Source organism: Nyctereutes procyonoides, unplaced genomic scaffold (assembly GCF_905146905.1).
Source record: "Nyctereutes procyonoides isolate TBG_1078 unplaced genomic scaffold, NYPRO_anot_genome, whole genome shotgun sequence".
Taxonomy (NCBI): domain Eukaryota; kingdom Metazoa; phylum Chordata; class Mammalia; order Carnivora; family Canidae; genus Nyctereutes; species Nyctereutes procyonoides.
Genome location: NW_026575147.1, coordinates 18783172 through 18800879, shown reverse-complemented (window position 1 = coordinate 18800879; position 17708 = coordinate 18783172). Strand labels below are relative to the sequence as shown.

The 17708-nt window shown below is 53.7% G+C and overlaps 2 protein-coding genes across 4 annotated transcripts; one reads left to right on the top strand and one right to left on the bottom strand.

The window, feature by feature from the left end:
• The first annotated feature begins 3884 nt into the window (after nucleotides 1–3884).
• Nucleotides 3885–14491, top strand: PIAS3 (protein inhibitor of activated STAT 3). 2 transcript variants are annotated; one of them, XM_055312622.1, is made up of 14 exons: nucleotides 3885–4022; nucleotides 6588–7005; nucleotides 7154–7238; nucleotides 7478–7528; nucleotides 7763–7853; nucleotides 8370–8504; nucleotides 8718–8823; nucleotides 9407–9480; nucleotides 9614–9774; nucleotides 11823–11956; nucleotides 12037–12205; nucleotides 12371–12504; nucleotides 12699–12736; nucleotides 13312–14491. In XM_055312622.1, the coding sequence occupies exons 2-14, from the start codon at nucleotides 6591–6593 to the stop codon at nucleotides 13576–13578; spliced, it is 1860 nt and encodes a 619-aa protein (XP_055168597.1). In that variant the 5' UTR covers nucleotides 3885–4022; nucleotides 6588–6590; the 3' UTR covers nucleotides 13579–14491. The 2 variants fall into 2 exon arrangements, with proteins under 2 accessions (XP_055168597.1, XP_055168596.1); XM_055312621.1 differs by lacking the exon at nucleotides 3885–4022 and adding an exon at nucleotides 4607–4699.
• On the bottom strand, nucleotides 12057–17042 carry NUDT17 (nudix hydrolase 17). 2 transcript variants are annotated; one of them, XR_008662741.1, is made up of 8 exons: nucleotides 16845–17042; nucleotides 16499–16682; nucleotides 16232–16257; nucleotides 16010–16102; nucleotides 15633–15731; nucleotides 15272–15408; nucleotides 14733–14880; nucleotides 12057–12192 (listed from the first exon to the last, which is right to left on the bottom strand). XR_008662741.1 is itself a non-coding variant. In XM_055312623.1 (8 exons), exons 1-8 carry the CDS (start codon nucleotides 17034–17036, stop codon nucleotides 12189–12191), a joined length of 888 nt encoding a protein of 295 aa, XP_055168598.1. In that variant the 5' UTR covers nucleotides 17037–17042; the 3' UTR covers nucleotides 12057–12188. The 2 variants fall into 2 exon arrangements, 1 of the variants encoding a protein (XP_055168598.1); XM_055312623.1 differs by having other exon boundaries at nucleotides 14733–14885.
• Between the last annotated feature and the right edge of the window lie 666 nt (nucleotides 17043–17708).

The window sequence follows — 17708 nt, the reverse complement described above, 5'->3', positions numbered from 1 at the left end:
TGGGGTGGGAAGAATGAAAAAACTGAGAGGGTCCAGATGGGGGTGGGGTGGGGGGGTGGAGCTTATTTGGCTAAGTTCAAATATGAGGCAGGAAGCAGCTTTGGTAAAGCTGATCCTAGGATGGCTGAGCTATGGGAATGGTCAGTGATGTTAATGCCAACACAGGATGGAACCTTCCCCATCCCCTGGGCTTCCCAAACAATATTCCTTTATACAACCCCATAAACTCTTACCCCAACAACCCCAAACCCTGAAATGTATCCTTGATTTCATAAACAAATCTTTATTTCCCAAAGTAACTCTAGTCCTACTGTGTGCACCTCCCCACCCCCCACCCGCCCCATTCCTCCCAGGCTGTTGGTCTAACGGGACTTAAGTAGGGACTTCCTACTCCTGTTTCTCTCCCCCCTTGTCCCTCAGGCTTCACATGTAGGAGTATATGGGTAGGAGTAGGTAAAGCTTGGTCACCACAATGGGGTCAGACTATGTCTTTGAATGCCTTCAATCTGGAACTTGGTCCTGATTTGCAGTTTCCCTCCTTTGTTTGATAACATTAAATCATTAAACTGATATTGCATGAGTCTACTATGGGCCAGGCACTGGGGATAGAGTAGCACCACAGAAAAGATTAAAAGATTCTTGTCCTTGCTGAGCTGGAATACAGGATCAAATTCAGGCACCCTAGTTCCTACTTTTCAACGATCCTGTAGGGATGCTGGAACTCACAACTTCAAATTAACTATTAAAGGAGAGCCCTGGGGCAGCCCTGGTGGTTCAGCGGTTTAGCGCCGCCTTCAGTCCAGGGTGTGATCCTGGAGACCCATGATCAAGTCCCATGTCGGCCCCCTGCATGGAGCCTGCTTCTCCCTCTGCCTGTGTCTCTCTGCCTCTGTGTGTGTGTGTGTGTGTGTGTCTCATGAGTAAATGAATAAAAATCTTTAAAAAAAAATAAAGGAGATCCCTCCTTGGGGTGCCTGGGTGGCTCAGTGGTTGAGTATCTGCCTTTGGCTAAGGTGGTGATCCTGGGGTCCTGGGATCGAGTGCCGCATTGGGCTTCCTGAGAGGAGCCTGCTTCTCCCTCTGCCTATGTCTCTGCCTCTCTCTGTGTGTCTCTCATGAATAAATAAATAAAATCTTAAAAAAAAAGAGCCCTCCTTTACAAAACCATTAGTATTCAAGCTGAGGTTGACATTCTTTTTTTACTTTTACATTTTTACAGCTTTTTTTTATTTTTTTATTTTTTTAATTTATTTATTTTTAATTTGTTTATGATAGTCACACACACATACAGAGAGAGAGAGAGAGAGAGAGAGAGAGAGAGAGAGGCAGAGACACAGGCAGAGGGAGAAGCAGGCTCCATGCACTGGGAGCCCGACGTGGGATTCGATCCCGGGTCTCCAGGATTGCGCCCTGGGCCAAAGGCAGGCGCCAAACCACTGCGCCACCCAGGGATCCCACATTTTTACAGCTTTAATGAGTTATAATAATTGCCATTCAATAAATGCATGTATTTAAAAGTGTACAGTTTGGTAAGTTTTGACATATGTATATACCCATAAAACCATCACACAACGAACATATCTGGGGCCCCTGGGTGGCTCAGTCAGTTAAGCATCCTCCTTCAGCTCAAGCCAAGATCCTGGGGTCCTGAGATTGAGCCCCACATGGACTCCCTGCTTAGCCGGGGAGCCTGCTTCTCCCTCTCTCTCTGCCTCTGCTCCCTTCTCGTGCTCTCTCTCTCTCTCAAATAAGTAAATGAAATCTTTTTTTAATAAAAAGATAATGATGGGATCCCTGGGTGGCGCAGCGGTTTGGCACCTGCCTTTGGCCCAGGGCGCTATCCTGGAGACCCGGGATCGAATCCCATATCGGGTTCCCGGTGCATGGAGCCTGCTTCTCCCTCTGCCTATGTCTCTGCCTCTCTCTCTCTCTCTCTCTCTCTCTCTCTCTGTGACTATCATAAATAAATTAATTAAAAAAAATTTAAAAAAAAGATAATGAACTTATCTATCACTCCCAAAGAATCCCCCCTTCTCTTTTTTTATCCTCTCAATCTTCCTTCTCTCCAAATCACTGAAATTTCTATGAGATATACAAACTAATTCATAGGAACTTTTGACCTAGAGGACTGAACAGAACAACAACAACAACAAAAAAAAAAAACAAGCTCTGGGCCTGATGAAAACTCAAGTGTTGGAGGGGGCAGTTGGGATTTTTTTTTTTTAAGATTTTATTTATTTGACAGAGAGAACAAGTAGGGGGAGCAGCAGAAGCACACGCCCTACTGAGCAGTGAGCCTACTGCAGGGCTTGATCCCAGGATCCTGGGACCCTGACCTGAACCAAAGGCAGAGACTTAACCGACTATGCCACCTAGGCACTCTGGCAGCTAAGACTTAGAATCAAATACTTGAGCTTGAGTTTAGCTTGAGGTCTTACCTGGGAGTAGGGAGTATAGCAACAGGGAAAGAACCTGAGTGTCAGGAGAGGGTGCACATCTTCCCTATGGACAAAATCCACAAAGTATTTGGTCATGGTCCAATTCAACAGGTATCTGGGGAGGTTGCTAGGCTGGTACCTTCATTCTTGTGGCTTGGGTAGGGTCTCATGGGAAGGATTATACTGAAGGTTTAAGCTATATGGGAGGGTTATTCATATTATTATTATTTTAATGCCAATTATAGGTTTAACTGTCTTGCTGCCACTGCTAGACCAAGAGCTCCTGAAAAGCTTTTTATCTCCTCAGCACCTAACAATCTCTGAACAGCATTCAAATGTTTGTTGAACAAATGACATAACGGCTTAGGTCCCAGCCAACTAACCTAAAATGCTGAGTTTTTCCAGTATGTAGTTTGGGTAAACTGCCCTAATTTTGGTGCTTGAATTGGTACCTGCATGTGAGTGATCAGCCTGGTTGAGAATGGCCTCTCTGGGGATGCCTGGGTGGCTCAGTGGTTGAACATCTGTCTTCAGTTCAGGTCGTGATCCTGCGACCCTGGGAATCGAGTCTAGTCTAGCATAAGGCTCCCAACAGGAAGCCTGCTTTTCCCTCTGCCTGTGTCTGTCTTTCTGTGTCTTTCATGAACAAGTAAATGTGTATATATATATATATATGTAAATATATATAAAAATATATTTTATTATTTTTTTAAATTTATGATGGTCACAGAGAGAGAGAGAGAGAGAGAGGCAGAGACATAGGCAGAGAGAGAAGCAGGCTCCATGCACCGGGAGCCCGATGTGGGATTCGATCCCGGGTCTCCGGGATCGCACCCTGGGCCAAAGGCAGGCGCCAAACCGCTGCGCCACCCATGGATAAAATATAAATATATATATATATATTTTAAAGAGAATGGGGTCTCTGGAAGGTCAAAGGCTTTGGAAGAAAAGTAGGCAATTCAGAGACGGGCAGGAAGACGACTGTTTTGGGAAGAAAACCTCCCCTCTGTTCACCTTCAGCCCCACCAAAGGCGTGGGGTCTCCGGCGACGGTCTGAGTATTTGGGGTAGGGGGTGAGGGACCACAGGTAGACTTGGGGCTTAGGGTCCACTTTAGATTCTAGCAGCCCAGGCTTTCCCCCAGGGAGAGGAGTCTCATTCCAAGTAGGAACCTCTTCAGGCGGCCAGATCCCAGTCGGCCCGGCCTTCCTTGCAGCATGATCACGCCGGGCGGGCAGAGCAGCGCAAGGGGTCGGAGCAACAGTGGGCAGGTTGAGTCCTCCCTTCCCACCCGTTCGCTCACGCACTCATTCAAGGAGTTAAGCTCTGGGCGCGGGTCTCGGAGCCCCTCCCCTCCCCGCTTCCGACCCCGCCCCCTCCCCCGCCTCCGCGGTCCTGGCGGGCTCACCCGGAGGGGGCGGCCCCAGCCCCAGCGCCGGGCCGGGCGGAGCTCGCGTCCGGGCGGAGCTGCCGCTGCAGCGTCCAGCTGCGGGACCGACCGACCTCCAGCCTTGCAGCCCCCCCACCTCCCCGGCCCACCCTCCGAGCCTCCCGAGCCCCCTCCCCGCTCCCCGCAGCTGTGCTGGTAAGTCCCGCTCGTCGCACCAAACTTTTTTGCTGCGGAGTTTGAGTCCTGCCGCGGGACCACAGGCAGCACTGCAGTTGGTTGGCCGGGAGTAGGGTGGGGGTGGGGGGCGAGGGATCGAGAACAGCCGTCCTGATCGTCACCACTGCACAGCTTCTCCGAAGCGGATCAGATCTCACCCATTCCCCGAGTTGGTAGAACTCTTGACTTGAGCTGGTTAAACTCGTCGAGGAGGAGATGACGGTATCTGCTCCAACTTCGCCACCCCTCCCCCATTTCTCTAAGATTTAGCAGTTCTCGCTACTTTCCCTCCGTATTTCGAGTGTCTCTGGCTCTCTAAAAGCTCACCCCCTCCCAGTCCCGGCGTGGCAGAGCCCTCCCTCAGGCGCTGCGGGCCCGCCTCCTCTTCATCACCCCCGGGGACCCTCCGCTCTGGCACCCCAGCCGGAGCCGCGCAGGGGCTGGGTCCGGGCGGAGGGAGGGGCCGAGGCCGGCGCCTGTCCGGAGCCGGGCGGGCGGGGCCGGGAGGGGAGGCGTAGGGGCCGGACGGGGCGGAGCAGGCGGCATTTGCGGCGGGCGCCGGGGTGGAGAGTTGTGCGCCGGTCCCTGGGCCTGGGCTCGGGCTCGGGCTCGGGCGCCGGCGATGTCTCAAGATGGCGGAGCTGGGCGAGTTAAAGGTACCGGCCCCCTCCCCCAGCCCCGTGTGGACCGCGCCCGCGGTACGCCGAGTCTGGGAGGCGACCGAGCCCGGGTGCCGAGGGCTCGGCGGGGGCGGGGGGCGCGGAGACGTGGCGGAGACCGGCTGCCCGAGCGGGAGCCGAGCGGCGGCGGGAGCGGACCGGGCTGCCTCGGGGGCGGGGCCGCGGGGCAGATGCAGGGGTGGGGCCGAGGGGAATTGCCGCTGTCGGGGGCCTAGGCGCAGGGGGCGGGGACGCGGGGGTACCGGGCGGATTTGGTGGTCGGGGCGGGTGGAAGAGGAAGGCCGAGGTCAAAGCTGCTGCGGGGGCGCAGGGGGCGAGTAACCGAGGCCACGAGAGGCGACAGTAGGGGGCAGATGTGGGGCTGGGACGGGGGCAGAGGCGCGGAGGCGCCTGCGGCGGTGCGGCCGAGGGGATGGCAGCTCTGGGGCTGCCGCTGGCATCCGAGCCTGGGGAAGTACCAGCGGGCGGCGGAGATCCCGGGGGCGGGGCCGCGCGGGCTGCGGGTTCGAGGGCGGGGAGGAAGCCGCTGCCCTAGTGAATCGGTCTTTGGGCTTAGGTACGGGAGTGTGAGGCTGGGATGGAAAGGGGACGTTCTTGACAAAGCCAATGGAGAAATAAAAACAGGACAGAGGAAATAAGGGTGGGAGAAAGGTAGATGGGCACGTTTTTCACCGCATTCCTCAAAAGGGGCCCGAAGCCATCGAGGCTCCTGTGAGGGGGCGGATTGTGGCCGGCTGGCGAAGCCTGCCCGTGACAGGGTCTCCCAGGGAGGCACAGAGGGTGTCCTTTTGCGAGAGAGCGCGCGGTGCCCTCCTACTGCCACACAGGCTGGAGGGTACCCCTATCGGAGGACATCTCACAGAACCTTAAAAAAACCTCTGGGTTCATCCCCCTGCCTCCTGGCTTTGTTCAGCCTTTTGAAATGGAGCCGTAGTCTTTGGCGGGCTAGTCGCTGGGTCCAGCTGCCTCTAGGAGAACTTGCAGGTCTGCCCCCAGGCTCGGAAGGCGCCCCAGCCTTCTCGTCTCCCCAGGGCCCCTGCTTAGAGCTTAGCCCTCTCCTCTTCCCCGCTATGGAGGGGGGAGGATTACTTATTTTCTCCATGTAGGAGAGAAACAGGATATTAGTTCCTGGCAGATGGAGTTAACAGGTAAACAAGAAAGTAACCTGGACTGGGTGATTTACTATTAACCCCTTTGCCCCAAGTTTCGGTCGCTTATCTCCTAGAAGAATAGGACTGAGAGAAGGGTGTTGATGCTTACAAAGGATTTGGGGGGAAGTTACAAGCATTGAACCCTGACCTGAAAACCCTGGCCACAAACGCTTCAGAGGCTTGGGGAAAATAGCTGAGGTGGCTTGAAGTGTTGGGAGGGGTGTGCCATGGTGCACAATCCTCTGGCCACCTGCCCCCTTTCTTCCCTGTGGGGCTGTCTGGCCTGAATCCTCTTCTCCCCCTCCTTCTCCCTGTCTCCTACCCTCTTTCCAGGAGGCTGGGTTGGGTCTGAGAGTCTGAGAAAGGGCAGGAGAGGAGATAAGCAGCTTAAAGGAGCGTCTAGGCTCAAGGCAGGGTTGGAAGTAGGAGGCCATAGTGGACTCGGAGGTGTGCCTGTGGATGGCTTGCTGCCTGCACCCTGCCCCACCTGGCCAGGTTACAGGCACGGGGAGATAGGGTTACTCAGGCTCTGTGGGGGGGGAGGGCAGTGGTAAGGCTGACCTGAGGGCTGCTGAATGGGACTGAGATGTCCCTTTGGCCAGATTGGCTGTCCGGCTGTAATCACTGGCTGCAAAGCATATTTCTCTTGGGGAGGGGGGCGGGGGGGGCACTGCCTCTTTGGCAGTATTCTCAAATGTCTCTGTTCTCCGCAGCACATGGTGATGAGCTTCCGGGTGTCTGAGCTTCAGGTTCTGCTGGGCTTTGCTGGCCGGAACAAGAGTGGACGGAAGCACGAGCTCCTGGCCAAGGCCCTGCACCTGCTCAAGTCCAGCTGTGCCCCCAGTGTCCAGATGAAGATCAAGGAGCTTTACCGCCGACGCTTTCCCCGGAAGACCCTGGGCCCCTCTGATCTCTCCCTCCTCTCTCTGCCCCCTGGCCCCCCTCCTGTCGGCTCCCCTGGCCCTCTTACTCCCATTCCCCCTGCCCTCTTGGCCCCTGGCACGCTGCTGGGCCCCAAGCGTGAGGTGGACATGCACCCTCCTCTGCCCCAGCCTGTGCACCCTGATGTTACCATGAAACCATTGCCCTTCTATGAAGTCTATGGGGAGCTCATCCGGCCCACCACTCTCGGTATGGCTCTGCCTCCTCCATCTTCCTGAATCTTACCTCTTGCCCAAGCCTTAGGCTTTAGTCCTGTGGGATCAGTGGCCTGGGATGGGGGCAGTGTCTGTGGCTGCCTGTCATGGGCTCAGGAGTAACTGCTCCTTTGTGTCCTCAGCGTCCACTTCTAGCCAGCGGTTTGAAGAGGCACACTTTACATTTGCCCTCACACCCCAGCAAGTGCAGCAGATTCTCACATCCAGGTACCTCTCTCCCCACCCTCCTACCTCTGACCTGGGTTGGTTATCCCGGGACTCTGCTCTCTGCCTTTCTTCTCGTCTGTCCTTGTCTCCTGCCTGTCCATCCTTCTGCACCTGTGTCATCTCTCATTCTCTTGTGCATCTCTTCTCTATCTCTGGGACATGTAACTGTATCTCTGTCTATTCAGCCTGGCCCTCTGGGGGCCACATCCTGATGTGTTTCCCTCTCCTCCCTGTCATAGAGAGGTTCTTCCAGGAGCTAAATGTGACTATACTATCCAGGTGCAGCTCAGGTGAGTTGATCCTCCCGCCTCCTTCCCTGCTGGGCTTCCACTGGGGGTGGGAATGAAATAAGGGTATGTCAGACACTGCTAGGAGATAGCCCTGCTGTGCTACGTCCACCCTGACCCTGGGACTCCTGTGGGTGCTGAGGGCTACAGCTACAGAGATCCATGACCGGCTGACTGTCTGTCAGCTTCAACTCAAAGAGACTTCCCCCACCCTTTCATCTTTTCTTCTCTTACCAGATTCTGTCTCTGTGAGACCAGCTGCCCCCAGGAGGATTATTTCCCCCCCAACCTCTTTGTCAAGGTCAATGGGAAACTGTGCCCCCTGCCGGTAAATGCTCTTCCCTTCTTCTGGCAGTAACCCCCTTCCCTCTTTCAGTTCTTAAATGTTAAATACAAACGTATTAATGAAGAGATGTGTGTAGCACAGTGCCTGGTACATAGTAGGTACTCAGCGTATTGAGTGATGGATACAATCTAGAGGATACTAAGATAGGGTTGATGCCCAAGGGTTCTGTCAGAACCCAGAGGAAGCACATCAGTTCAACCCAAAGGTTCAGGGAAGATTTCTCTGAAGCGATGACCTCAGAGCTGAAAGTTAGAAGTAGTGGGGCATCCCTGTTCTTCCTCCTCAGGAGCTCAGTGAGTGGGTTTCTATTTCCCTGGTCAATAAATAAGCTCTTCTTTCTCCCCAGGAATGAACCCCACACACAACCCTAGATAGTGCTTCAGTTTTGTGAGTCACTGAACGGGCCCCCATGTCCCTGGTCAGTGAGTGAGCTGGTCTTCCTTCCAGGAAGTGAGTAACCTGAGACAAGATGTCTTGACCAGCCCCTCCCTTCCCTAGGGTTACCTTCCTCCTACCAAGAATGGGGCTGAGCCCAAAAGGCCTAGCCGCCCCATCAACATCACACCTCTGGCTCGACTCTCAGCCACTGTTCCCAACACCATCGTGGTCAACTGGTCATCTGAGTTTGGACGGGTGAGCAGGGCTGGGGCAGGGAGCCTGGAGAAGCCTGCAGGGGGTGAGGGGCATCGTCCAGTGTCCTGGGTTGGGAAAACATCTTCCTCTTTATGGGTCTTTCTGCCTTAACCCGTTGTCTCTGATCCTCATGGGACAAAGGGTTGGGGTGGTGGTGGTGGTGGTGGCGATGAGCAGAGCAGAGGCTAACTGCCTCCCCCTACCTCCAAGTAGAACTATTCCTTGTCTGTGTACCTGGTGAGGCAGTTGACTGCAGGGACCCTTCTACAAAAACTGAGAGCAAAGGGTATCCGGAACCCAGACCACTCTCGGGCACTGAGTAAGTAACATCCTGCCCCTCTTTCCCGCTCTGATTTGGATCCAAGTCTTCCTGGTCCTCCAGCTTTTAAAACCAAACCCATTCCCCTCTTGTGCCAAGTATCCCTCACGTCTCACCTGAACCCCAATCCTCCCCCTATCCCCTTACTAATCTTCATGGTTGAGAAGTTAGCGGACTCCCAGGCACTGAGTGATACCCTTGCATTCTCAGTTATACATCTGCTTTGTACCTCACAGACCCTGTCTCCAGCCCTGCTGGGATATGGCTTCTTTAGACTGGAAGAGTTAAGGATCATGTAATGTAACTCTCTTATGCCTCAGTTCCCTCTAAGTCATCTCTGCCAAAGTGTCACCCAGCTTTATTTAAGCATCTTCAGGGATGGAGAAATCTCTCCTTCACACCCAGTCTTCATGTGATATCCTACTGGCCTCAAAGACCACCCCCATATGACATCCCATTGGCCCCCAAAGGCACTCTGCCTAGCTGCTTCTAAGCCAGAGCCATCTGCTGCTGGCCTCACTACCTCCTAGGCTTCATCTCCAGCTCTGCTGACCCCATGGCTCTGGTCTCATTCTTGTTTCAGTCAAGGAGAAATTGACCGCTGACCCAGACAGTGAGGTGGCCACTACAAGTCTCCGGGTGTCACTCATGTGCCCGGTAGGTACAAGGGAGATGAGAAGGGGGAGGGAGGTTGGGTTTAACTCTGGACCCAGTTGAGGGTTCCTAGGGCTACCAGAGTGAGACTTCCGGGAATATAGGGACTCTGAGCAGAGAATTTGTCTCTTCTCAGCTAGGGAAGATGCGCCTGACAGTCCCTTGTCGTGCCCTCACCTGCGCCCACCTGCAGAGCTTCGATGCTGCCCTTTATCTACAAATGAATGAAAAGAAGCCAACATGGACATGTCCTGTGTGTGACAAGAAAGCTCCTTATGAATCTCTTATCATTGATGGGTAGGGTCGCTCTGCATTCTGCTTCCTTTTACCTAGGACATCCACTAGGAATCCCCATCTATCAAGAGACCTTCTTTCCCTTCCCTCCCATGAACCCCAACTTTTTTTTTTTTTAAAGATTGTATTTATTTATTCATGAGAGACAGAGAGAAAGGCAGAGACACAGGCAGAGAGAGAAGCAGGCTCCACGCAGGGAGCCCGACATGGGACCCGATCCTGGGTCTCCAGGATCAGGCCCTGGGTGGAATGCAGCACTAAACCGCTGAGCCACCTGGGCTTCCCTGAACCCCAACTCTTAACCTATCAGTCCCTTTATAATATACAGTTGACCCTTGAACATGGGTCCACTTATATACAGAGTTTTTTTTTCAGTGCAGTATAGCAAATATATCTTCTTTACGATTTCCTTAATATTTTCTTTTGTCTAGCTTACTGTATTATAAGAATACAGTATGTAATACACATGACATATATATTAATTGACTTGATATTATCAGTAAGGCTTCTGGTTAAAAAAAAAAAGTTTTGGGGGGAGTTAAAAGTTATTCATGGATTTTTTTTTTTAAAGATTTATTTATTTATTTATTAGAGACACACAGAGAGAGAGAGAGAGAGGCAAAGGCAGAAGCAGGCCCCATGCAGGGAGCCTGACATGGGACTCCGGGTCTCCAGAATCACGCCCTGGGCTGAAGGCGGCGCTAAACCGCTAAGCCACCTGGGCTGCCCGGAATTTTTTTTTTTTTTTAAAGATTTTATTTATTCATGAGAAACAGAGGCAGAGACATAGAAAGAGGGAGAAACAGGCTCCCCACCGGGAGCCAGATATGGGACTTGATCCCTGGACCTGGGACCACACCTGGAGCTGAAGGCAGACACTCAACTTCTGAGCCTCCCAGGCGTCCCATGGGTTTTTTCTTTTTTTTTTTTTTTAAAAGATAGTAAAGACTTTCCTTTAAAAAAAATTTTTTTTTTCTTTCTTTCCTTTAGAGAGAGAGTGTGAATGGGCATGTGTGTTGGGGGGGGGGGGGGAATGGGGCAGAGGGAGAAAGAATCCTAAGCAAGCTCCACACCCAGAGCAGATCCTGACATAGGGCTCTCTCCTACGACCCTGAGATCATGACCTGAGCCGAAATCAAGAGTTGTTCAACTGACCGCACAAGCTAGGTGCCCCATCCATGGATTTTTGATTGTGTGTGGGATCAGCGCTCATACCCCCGTGTTGTTCACGGTCAACTGTATATATTTCTAACAGTAAGGATTTACTGCATTAGGCATCGTGCTGCGCACTCTGCATGCCTCATCTCATGGAATCCTCATAATTAACATTGTGAGAGGAGTATGGTTATTACAGGTGAGGAAGCTGAGACTTAGATTATCTTGCTTAAAGTTCCGATTGTTAGTAAGTGGCAGAGTCAATGTATTGAACTGATACAATGTGTCTCATAGAACCTGACCTCCCCACTGAGCCCAGCAGGAAAGTTCTTTTGAGGGTCTGGATGTACTGGTCTAGCTGGTCCTAACCCCCATCTAGAGCCTAAACTATGGTCCTCTCCTCATTCTCAGTGCCCTCTTTGAGACAGTTTTTGGAGTTCTGCATCTCTGTCCCTTTTGTCTTGTCACAAGTACTATATGAAACATGTGCTTAGAATGTATTTTTTGTAAAACTTAGCATTTAAAAGCCCTTTTATAAACCTTAGTTTACTCTTTTCCTTTTTTTTTTTTTAAAAAAAGATTTTATTTATTTATTCATGAGAGAGAGAGGCAGAGACACAGAGGGAGAAGCAGGCTCCATGTTGGGAGCCTGACACGGGACTCGATCCCAGGACTCCAGAATCATGCCCTGGGCCAAAGGCAGGTGCTAAACCACTGAGCCACCCAGGGATCCCGTTTATTCATTTCCAACAACTCAAGAGAGTTGAATAGGGTGAATAATGTCTCTATTTTACAGATGAGGAAACAGGTTCAGGAAGGTGAGTCCCAGAACTCCCCGGCTACTGTTCCCAGCCATCTCCTAGCCCCATGAATTCTCATTTCTTCCCTTCCCCCAGCTTATTCATGGAGATACTTAATTCCTGTTCGGATTGTGATGAAATCCAGTTCATGGAAGATGGATCCTGGTGCCCCATGAAACCCAAGAAGGAGGCATCTGAGGTTTGCCCCCCGCCAGGGTATGGGCTGGATGGTGAGTGACCCCCTGTCCCCCATCTGAATTACATCTCGGATGGCCTCTTCTCTGAGACACAGTCCTCTTACCACCCACAGGCCTCCAGTACAGCCCAGTCCAAGAGGGCAATCCATCAGAGACTAAGAAGAAGATTGAAGTTATTGACTTGACAATAGAGAGTTCATCAGATGAGGAGGACCTGCCCCCGACCAAAAAGCACTGTCCTGTCACCTCGGCTGCCATCCCGGCTCTACCTGGAAGCAAAGGGTAGGAGGAGATAGGCTGAGTCCACAGCAGAAGGGGCAGAAGAAGAAGTCGAATGCTTTCTGAGCCCCAGACAGACCCTGGGGCAGAGAGGGAACTCAGGAGGCTGAGCTGGGTGAGGGCATCTGTGGTTCGCTGGCTGCCCCAGCTCCTCCTCTCTCCTCACAGAGTCCTGACATCTGGCCACCAGCCATCTTCAGTGCTCCGGAGCCCTGCTATGGGCACTCTGGGTGGGGATTTCCTGTCCAGTCTCCCGCTACATGAGTACCCACCTGCTTTCCCACTGGGGGCCGATATCCAAGGTAGGACACCAATCACAAGGTGGGCTGTACCCTCCACATCTGCCCCCAAACCAGACCAGAACCCCTCCCTGCTCCTTTTCAAAGCCTCTGGCTCTCTTGCAAGGGGCTTCTTTGTTTTTTGTTTTGTTTTGTTTTGCTTTTGGCTGTGAAGGGGTCAGACAGGAGATTGATTCTGGTTTTTCTTTTCCTATCAGGTTTAGATTTATTCTCTTTCCTTCAGACCGAGAGTCAGGTAAGTGGTCCCTGCCCCCATGAAGATGTCAGATCTCTGAAACTTACTTTTTAGGCACTAATGGGCCCCTCCCCACCTGTCATTTTCCCCTGAGACCTAAACCTGCTCTGTGAGGGAAGGCAGGGGCTGGAGGAAGAAGATGTGGGGTGGGAGGGTAGTTTATTTCCCTCCTAGGCCCTACTGGCGCTTCTTCAGATTCTCACCCATGTCTCTTGGATCCCCTATTACTCTTCTGTCTCCAGACTTTTTAGAATTCTGCCCCTGACTGTTCCCCCGCCCCCACGCACCCCTGTGCACTTGAGTGCCATGCCTGCCCCAGCCGGACATTCCATGCATTTCAGACGCCCACAAGGCCAAGAACCTAGCAAGCTGGAGGGGCTGTCTCAAGGCAGGGAGTCTGGGTAGGGTAGGGGTGGGGCAGGGAAGTAGGGGAAAGAGAGAGTCTTCTCCTGTTTCTCAGAAGACACCTGGGGATCCAGAGGGTTTGATTTATCCTGGGATATTTCTGAGATGAGTGATTGGGAGGCAGGTGAAGTCAGGGGAAAATCTGAAACTGTGCCCTTGCCTCCCCCCAGCACTATGGTCCCTCCGTCATCACCTCGATAGATGAACAGGATGCCCTTGGCCACTTCTTCCAGTACCGAGGGACGCCCTCCCACTTCCTGGGCCCACTCACCCCCACATTGGGGAGCTCTCACCGCAGCGGCACTCCAGCACCCCCTTCTGGCCGCGTCAGTAGCATCGTGGCCCCTGGGGGGCCCTTGAGGGAGGGGCCTGGAGGAGCCTTGTCTGCGGGTCCCTCTTTGACTGGCTGCCGGTCAGACATCATTTCCCTGGACTGAGTCCCCCGGATGACGGAAACTTCACTGCCACCCAACACTGAGCACGTTCACTGTGGGTCCAGACTCCTGGCCACTCTGACCCCCCAGGGGGCTTTGGCCAAAGGTCAGAAAGACCTTCATGGATACCTGTTTTTGGCCTTCCCTCAGCCTGACAAGGCCAGCATCCAAAGGGTTAATATTTAACCTCTTTTTAAGGACATTTGGGTTCTATTTTTGGAAATGTTCTTTAGATGGCTGGCACATTCCTCTGGGTACCTTAACCTAGGCAGTGGGAGGCACACGGGATGGGGTGTGAGGTGGGGGAAGGGCCGAATCTGCTAGAGCCTCGTGGCGCAAGGGCCTCTCTCTTGTCCCCTAGATGCCTTCTTTTCCCCAAACCTATGGTTCTGTTCCTTCCCCACAGCCATTGTCTCTTCGTGTCCATTCCGTTCTCTTTGGCCAAACAGACAAGTGGAGAAGCTGAGGCAGGCGGACACACGGACAGAGAACTCTATTTTGGGTTGCAGATTTTTTTTTTTTTGTACATAAACGAGAAAAACCAAAATACTCCAAAGATGATTTCCCCTGCTCCTTACTTCCCAGTATGACTGAGGAGGAGACAAGGCCTTAGCCCTGATCCCCAGGGGGTTTGGGAGCAGGGCCTGGCCAATTACCCAGGTCTTTCTCTATTTATATATTTAAGTTCACAATGTTTCATATGCTGACCAGCTTGGGGCATGAGCTTGGAGAGGCCCACAGCCTCGTGGTTCCGTCTGGCTCATTCTGCACCTTTCCAGGGAGGTGGGAGGACTCTCATGCTCTCCCTATTCTCCTTTTTCAGGTTCCTCCAGGGCCTAGGACTTATGTTGTAATTTTACTTTTTATTCTCAAAGTTGTAGCAAAGTTATTACCCATAATAAAGGTTGTGAATGTCTGGGAGTGTCTTGGAGGTGGGCTGGGGAGGGGATTATGTACTTCGTTTTCCAGAGCCCTGGGTTGGGGGCAGGGACCCCATGTTCTGTTCTTCCTTGCAGGCCCTGGGTCCATTTGCACATGGTAAGGGTGTCCCACTGGGGGTTTCCAGGAGCATTTGTCCCCCCCCCCCCCCGCTCCCCAATCTCCCTCCCAGACCATTCAACCCAATGCTGCAGAACCCTCAAGTCTTTTGCCCTTACCTGCCCAGACGCTGCAGCCAGAGCCGGAGGGCAAACTTGGTCCCAGTGCTGACCCTCTCTTTGCCTTCAGCTGTGGTTGGGGTTGTCCGCAGCAGCGTAGACACAGGCAAGGCCAGAGGTCGAGTTCCTCCATCTTCCTCTAGTTCCACTGCACTGCATAGTAACAGCTCCTGTCTGGACTGTGCCTTGTGGCCTAGCCCTCTTCATGGAACCCTCCCAACCACAGCAGAAGGGTGGGTGGATGTTCACCTCATTTCGCAGAAAGGAACAGGTTCAAGGAAGGTTAAATGATTTGCCCCTCTGGGAGAGTGGGACTCAAGCCCAGTTAGCACTAGCCAGTTGGAGCAGGAACCCTTGGAGTTGGATGGACAGTGTCTTTGATCTCATGTGCCCCTTTCATCATCAGCTAGCCAACCCATTCCCACAACACAAAATCCGCCACACACACCCCCACAGCCCCCACCCCAAGGAGGAGTTAGAAATTGAACTTCTCAATGAGTATGTGTTGGTGTGCTGGAGGGTCAGGCAAAAGCTCTTACAGGACAGAGGGTGGTAGCTCCTGGGGCAGATGCCTGGGTGTCTCTGTGCCATCCTCTGTGGCAGCCACTGCAGCTGCTACATCTGGTCCCAGCCACATAAAGGCACTCACCTCACTTGGGTTTGGTTGGATCCGGGCCTGGGGAGACATGTAGACCCCTTAGCCATGGCCTCCCTAGGAGGCCTGTTCTTGATCACAGCCTACGCACAGGTAGAATGGACATAGACTTGGGGCAGGGGCAAGGGGAGAGGCTATTGGATTTCTTGGTTATCTCTGACGCTACCCCCCCCCCCCCACCTTAGTCACAGAACCCATCTGCTTGGGTCTCAGCCGGCATTTCCTTCCTACACCGCCAGCCCTACCTGTAGCTGCTGCTGTGACTCCTGGGAGACCACGAGTAGATAGAGAATGATGTGATGGTATTTGGGGAGACCCCAGCTGAGCCTAGGAGGGTAGGCAGACTAAGAGAGAATACAGCAAAAATGAGAACTTCCTCTCTCTTTTTGAGACTTTGTAAAGAGCTAAAGAAGTGGAGGGTAGAGATGGTGTGGGAGGGACACAGGTGGGGATTGTGGGCTTGGGGACGCCAAACCACCCACCCACCCACCCACCTACACTCAGTTGTTTCCCCAGTGGCCAAGGCGTGTCTGGCTGGTCTATAGGCTTTAGTGGATTCCAGGTTGGTGAGGGCTCTTGGTCAAATAAAGGAAGGGACCTTTTTTACAGGTTCCTGTCTCACCTCCCATAACCCCAAAGGGACCCAAGAGAATTGGCCCTGGGGCAGCTGTAGTCCACTCTCCTCCCAAAGCTCTCGGAGACCTCCGTCCAACAGCTGTGAGAGAGAGAGAGGGCAGGTGGGAGAGGCTGATGCCTGACCCCTCCAGGTCCTTTGCTCCTCTCAGTCCACACAGGGGCCTCTGCTTTCAGGGCAGGGGGAAGGTGGGGTTGGCAGATTGGTTACCTCTTCATCAAGTTCCACGTGACCACCTGCAACAACAGTGGGAGCGATGGTTACCTGGCAGTGTTCCTGGCCAGGAACCCCCGGCACTGTTGGCGCTGCCCCTCCTCCGGTGGGCATGGAGGTCATAGAGGTCACCGGCACTCCTTGTGAAGAGGGGACCTACTGCATTTCTGGGCTTGCCTCTCTGCCCTCCTGAGACTGGGAATAGCACTGTTGGGTGAGGTGCCTCTTCCTTGGACTTGGGGATCTCGTTCTCAGGGCACTCACCTGGGGGTACCCAGAGGTTGGGAGAAACGCTGAGGGTGCTCGTCCTTCGGGTTAACAGGACAGTCAGGTCGCTGGACTGCAGAAGGACGGCCACACCCAGGTCCACACCTCGATTCGTGGGCAGCTCGGCCGCCCGAGCCCCGAACTGCTGCTCCAGTGCCGCGAAAGGGCAGAAAGGGGATCGCTGGCGGGGGTGGGACGGGGGGTGGGGTGGCCGTTTGACTTAATGTCGGGCAGCACCGCGCGACGGGGGAGGAGGAGGTCGAGTCTGGGCGACCGTTACCCGCCCCCCGGCCTCTCGCGCCAGCTCCCACCGACCTCGTGCCGCGGGGCCCCGCTTCCCGACCTGCAGCGGAAGCCTGGTGGAAGCGCCCGGGAGTGGCCCGTCCGAAAGGACGAGTCGTCCTCGCTTCAGGCCGCAGTGCGTGCTCCACGGCCCAAGCCCTGGCCCGGCGCCCAGAAGGCGACACACACTGTGCGCGAAGCCGGGCGACTCGGCGCGCCCGGACAGGAGCAGCAGCACTCGCGTGGCGGCCATTGCGCAGCTCCGCCGCCCGCCTGGCGCCCCCTGCTGGCCGAGCGGCGCCGCCCCCCGGAGCGCTGGGCGGGGTCGGGGGAAGCTGGGCGTTCACCGCGCGCCCGGGAAACCCGCAGAGCCCCGCGGGTCAGCCGTGGGGCCGTGCTGGTAAATGACAAAAAAAGCCTCTGGGTCCTCATCAGCCCCTCTTTTCTTCCCCTCTTCTCGGTTTAGGAGAGGGATGCAGACTGGATGATTCTCAACTCACATGTCACCTCCCACCAGCCCGGGGCTGAACCACAGGAGCACCCACCCCTCTGTAGCACTCTGCACACCTACCTGCTATAGTGGGCATCACCTCGAATTCATCACATCTCCTTGCCAGACACCCGGGAAACCTTTTTGACCCCTTCTTTCTCACACAAATGGCAACCCAGTGCCCTAGATTCTACCTCCTTGAACTTTCTCAAATCCATGTCTTGCTCTTTAGCCTCCATGGTTCCTAGCCTTCCTCATATTCCGCCTGAGACAATATTGCAAGTCTCAAATAGTCCTCTTACCAGTTCATTCTCTAGGGTACTTCCAGAGTAATCTTTCTCAAACACAAGTCTCATCATCTTGCTTCCCACTGCTCCGGAGAGAATAGGCTACTAAGCACGGTATATAGCAAGGACCCCTCCAGCCCTTGCTCGT